A 5286-nucleotide genomic window follows, 5' to 3' on the forward strand; every position below is an offset into this window, starting at 1 on the left:
AGGGAGGGAAGGAAGGAAGGAAGGAAGGAAGGAAGGAAGGAAGGAAGGAAGGAAGGAAGGAAGGAAGGAAGGAAGGAAGGGAAGAAACCTTTTAAACCCAGGGAGAGAGCAAGGAATGAATGACCTGGTCCCCTCTTGGTCTTCTAGATGATGTCTCCCAGGCGTTCCTTGAGGCTGTTGCTGAGGAAAAGCCCCATGTAAAGCCTTATTTCTCTAAGACCATCCGTGATCTGGAAGTCGTGGAGGGAAGCGCTGCTAGATTTGACTGCAAGATTGAAGGTAAGCTTTGGGCAGGGCTTCCCTTACTCCACATGGGGGTGGCTGCACGTGGCACCCCGGCTAAGAGGTCAAGCCTGTACTGCCTGAAATGATAGGACTAGCCAAACCCAAAGGGGCACTGGGTCCCTTTACCTTTGGCCCTAAAGGGCCAGTTTCTGTTCTCTGAATCTCCCAAGGCTAGTGCTGGTCAGTGACTTCCGCACAGGCCCAGTTGATACTTCATCTATTCATGTTAGCCTCTAGACCTCCATTACCAATGGACTCCCATGGAGTTTCCTAGCAATGGGACACATGGGACGGACTTTGCAAACCACTGAGAAACCACAAAGGCTGCCCCTCTGGAAGGACAGTTGGCACAAAAGTCTGACGACTGGAGTCAGCCAGCTCAAGAGCTTGTCAGCAGGCTGTGTGACCTTGGGTGGTGATCTAACACTGCAGAGTGAAGGCCCCTCATTTGTTAAATGATGTCCAACATCTGGGGTGGCCTCAGGCATTCTGTGAGGTCACCTGTGTGATGTGTGTGAAGGTAGAACCCTGATAACTCCTTAAAGAGGTTTTAGAGTGAAGACAAAGAAGGTAGGTTGTAAGGGCGAGGGAGAGTGTGCCCGGGAGTGTACCCTGAGGAGAGCTGGGACCCCACACACACACATACAGGGCCAAGCTCCCAATCTGGGCTCTGCTCCTTGTGTCATCTCTTGTGTAGTGTCTCTGCTCCAAGGGGCGGTGCAGCCACATAGTAGTGAGTGAGCAGAAAACAGAGACCTTGGGGGATCTTAGCATGAGACCCACGAAATGAGCAGAGCTGGGGACAGAAAGCCTTTCTGTTCCAACGATTACAACATTCTAACAAGATAAGCACAGGATGGGATAGGCATCTCAAACACAGCTTCAAGGCTGTGCTTACGGAGCAAAGCAACAGAGCGGAGGGTTATCTCCCGTCGGGCTCTGACCCAGTACAGCATTAAGCAGTCTCCCCAGAGTCACACAGCCCAGCAATGGCATCCAGAGTGAGCATGTCTGGTACTTCTGTGAGACTCCCCAGCACCGGGACTCTCAGGACCTTTTAAGTAAAGTAACTTCTGGAATTAGGAAGGGAAGGGGTCCAATCCCCTAGACCTATGCACACAGACACTGACTAGCATGAGGGTTTTTTGGTTTTGGTTTTGGTTTTTTTGAGAAAGGTCTTGTTGACCCGCTTTGATCAGGCCTAGAGGTAGGAGAGTAATTAGGAACAGTGTGAGAACATTTAAGAGAGCAGCTTAAGGTGAGCGCATGAGAGGCAGCGTTCAGGCACAGCCTAGGAGTGGGGATGGCAAAGCAGCAGAGGAACCATCAGAGCAGAGGAGACGTTGGATTTTGACAAGTTTTGTGGGGCTGGGGGAAGTTCCGCACCGTGTCTGGTCTTGTCTATGTGACTTCCACGCTTGAAGCCATTTACTGGGTAGGATCTTAGGTTTCTCCCGCAGCTTCAAGGAGGAGGGGCTGCAAGGCCAAAGCACAGAACAACTTAACTTGGAGTGTGTGTGTGTGTATGTGTGTGTGTGTGTGTGTGTTTCTGTATGTGTAGCTGTCTGTCTATATGTGCATGAACATGTGCTTGTCATTCAGACTGTCACAGCTCTCACTGGATCTCCTGAGGTTTTTGTCCTTTGAAATTTTGAATGTAGCATGACAGCGTGGTTATCATCTGTTGTGCTTTTTCTCCTTGGTATTTGCATAACTTCTGACTATACCCCTGATGCAAAACCAAAGCATATGGACGCTGTTCTGATAAAAAACAAAATTACACTTGAAAAGAATATGAGAATTCTTGAGCTTTGTGTATAATTTTATATGCCAGGGGCTACAGTTTGTTTTGTTTTTTTTCCTCATCTAAAAATACCTCTACAAAATTTAGGAACAAGACAGTTGTAATACATTACATATTTAAAGATACACATAAGCAAAACTGGTGGTGGATATGCACACACACACAATCCTAAAATATATAATACACATGTTTTTATGTGCTTTTACTCCATATGTTTTAAACACTGATATTTATAGAGACATGGCTAGACATAAGGGCAGCCAGTGGGATCCATCCCTAGAGACAAACAAGCAGATTACCTGTTTAAGAATCAAACTAAGATAGGTTTTCTCTCTCTTAGCAATATTACCTACCAGGTCCTCTGACATTTTATATAGCCATTACCTGCTGTATGGGGTTAATATTTGCATACTATAACTAATCTATTTTAGGTTTGCAAATGAACTCTTTCACAAATTCATATCACACAACTATCACAACCTAATTTTAGAATTTGTACAACTCTTTAAAAGATCCCTTGTCCCTGTTAAGCTTGTATGTGTTTAATTTCATCAAGAAGATGTCTAGCCTTGGTTATACAGTTAGAATCTGGACAATATTTCTGCAGTGCTCTATGTCATCTGACAATGTGGCATTGTAAGAGCCATGGACAATTCATTGTGCACACCTGTAATCTCAGCATTAAAAAAGGCTGAGGCAGGGGGGTTGAAAGTTGGAAACTAACCTGGGCTTTATACCAAGACCCTGTCTCAAGCAAAAACAGACTTAGAATATTCTATTTGAGGTTTCTGAAATGAGTCTTAGCAACATATGTCCATAAATATGGAAATGCACCCTAAGATGCCAACCTCGTCTTTTAATCAACAGGAGTACCTTGAGAGCCTCTTGACTGAGTTAATAAGGATATCGGATAACGGATTCTGTAACGTGTGTTCTCTTCCCCGGGCTGCAGGATACCCAGACCCTGAGGTTGTCTGGTTCAAGGATGACCAGTCAATCAGGGAGTCCCGCCACTTCCAGATAGACTACGACGAAGACGGCAACTGCTCGCTCATCATCAGCGATGTCTGTGGGGATGATGACGCCAAGTACACCTGCAAGGCTGTCAACAGCCTCGGAGAAGCCACCTGCACCGCCGAGCTCATCGTGGAGACCATGGAGGAAGGGGAAGGGGAGGAGGGGGGAGAGGAGGAGGAAGAGGAGGAGTGAAGCCAAGCCAAACAGAAGCAGTTCCTAAGTCATTTTAAAAGGACTAATCCCTTAGAGCTCAAAAAACTCAAGCTAGAAAAGGTACCTGGTGTGGTAGATGATCTAGTTAGGCTATTTGGAGGCTGATTTGTCAGCGACAGCGGTTGATGCCTCGGAGCTATATTGATGGGCATTACTTTGAATTAGATAGCACCTTAAACACTAGTGCAGCTAGATTCCGTTTGGGAGAGATCACCAGCAACCTGTCTAACCGATTTGATTTTAGAGAGAAAAAAAACTAAAGGAGATACTCACCTGGAAAAGGTCATTTGTTTCCCGATTTAACGTACCCTGAAGAATAAAGTTGTCACCAGCCCCACCCCCACTCCCCCACCCCCCTCCCCCCGCCTCCTGCTGCAGCTCAACCCAGATCCGCAGGAGATAGAAGGCCCAGCCCCCTCCCACCCAATCTAGAGAACCCGCCTTGTCCCATCCTGCAGTGTCTCATTCTGGAAGTGGTTGAGCCATGCTGACTCAGGAGGCACGTTGCCTTCCAACTCTACCCTTTCAAGCGCTCTGTTTCTCTCCCCGTTCCACCTACTGGGTTTCCTGGCTCTGATCCTGGCATAAGTTACAGCAATGAAAACATTTATCATGTTTCTTCCATCCTGAAACCAGGTTCCCCAGCTTGTGGATGACTCACTCTGGCTGCCTTGGGGGGCTGCAGGGCGGGGGGGAGGGGGAGATCTCCTCTCCTCTAAAATCCTTAGGAAACTAAACCCATTCCTCTGTGCAGGCGTCTGGCAGCTTCAGACATTTGCATGAGAATTCATGAAGGAGAAAAGAAGATCCACGCTAACGAGCTTTCCCCCTTCAACCAGGATTCCTGTTTGTGCTGTTAGCAACTGTCAGCCCGCATGTGTGGTAGAGTCTTGCACCCAGATGTAGAAAGCCCAGTTTGCTGAAGTGCTTTAGTTATTTATTGGGCACTATGAAACTGATGTCAACGGGCGAGCAACCGTAGGACTCAGGGTGCTTTGGAATCTCCTTCTAGGCAGTCTGAGTTTAATCCATCTTCATTGGCAACACTCTTCAAAGAGCTTGGCCTACCTTCTGGGGGTCCCCCTTGATTTTTCTTCCTGAGTGTGCATCACGCTTTGTCGTCCCCCTCCCCAACCTTGAGCTATACTCTTAGACTTGCTCAGTACACTCAGACTTGCATCTTTAGCAGTTTTTTTTTTTTTCTTAAACTTTCTTTCACTTCATTGGCACTTGTTTTTCCTTATAAAACTTTTTGGAGGTCATCAACAAAGACCACAAACTGATATCCTAGTATGCTTCCTCTGTGTGTGCGTGTGCGTGTGCGTGTCTAACATTCTGAATACTTTTTTTTCTTTTCCACTGTTTGTAAAGTGCAGCAAATTAATATTTCAAAGGATGTCTTAATAGTTCCATAAAAACCAACTTTAAACGACTTCTGTGCTGTCCTCCGCAGTACCGGCATTAGAGAGCTGCTCTTGCTTTGTTTTCTCAGCTTCCATCCTTCCTTAGCTGCTGCTGCATTGCCAGTACTTTCCCTGTTTTGCTTCTTAAGCAGTTTCAAATATCTTTCATTATAGTCACAATATTGCCACGGTTTATTATAATAAAGGGGTTTTAATTTGATTTAGAGCATTCAAAGTGTTTTTCATCACTTTGTGTTTATATTATAATCCTTGAGTGTATGTTGTGTGTATGTGTGCATGGGTGGTTATGCGTGTGTTTTTAGGGTAATGCCTTCTTGGGATTGTGTTACTGTTCTCTCAGTTTATTATGCCATCCAAATGGTGAACGAGAACGCTATGACTGTAGTTAGCTCACAATTTTTAAATAAAGGATACCACAGTGCATGGTGTTTGTTCAATCTTTGTAGACTTCTCTCTCTCTCTCTCTCTCTCTCTCTCTCTCTCTCTCTCTCTCTCTCTCTCTCATTACTATGCCATCCAAATGGTGAACGAGAACGCTATGAC

General features: G+C 45.8%; 1 protein-coding gene across 3 annotated transcripts in view; it reads left to right on the plus strand.

Annotated features, from left to right (window-relative positions):
* Mylk (myosin light chain kinase) overlaps positions 1–5164 on the plus strand; it is a 245032-nt gene extending 239868 nt beyond the window's left edge. For 2 of the 3 annotated variants that reach the window (XM_029544243.1, XM_029544244.1), the window contains 2 exons: positions 148–279; positions 3042–3364. In XM_029544243.1, the coding sequence (XP_029400103.1) occupies positions 148–279; positions 3042–3298 (389 nt within the window). In that variant the 3' untranslated portion in view covers positions 3299–3364. Of the gene's footprint in view, positions 1–147; positions 280–3041 lie in introns of all 3 variants that reach the window. The other variant, XM_029544242.1, reaches the window with a different exon arrangement.
* Positions 5165–5286: the final 122 nt, after the last annotated feature.

Source organism: Mus pahari, chromosome 12, assembly GCF_900095145.1.
Source record: "Mus pahari chromosome 12, PAHARI_EIJ_v1.1, whole genome shotgun sequence".
Taxonomy (NCBI): domain Eukaryota; kingdom Metazoa; phylum Chordata; class Mammalia; order Rodentia; family Muridae; genus Mus; species Mus pahari.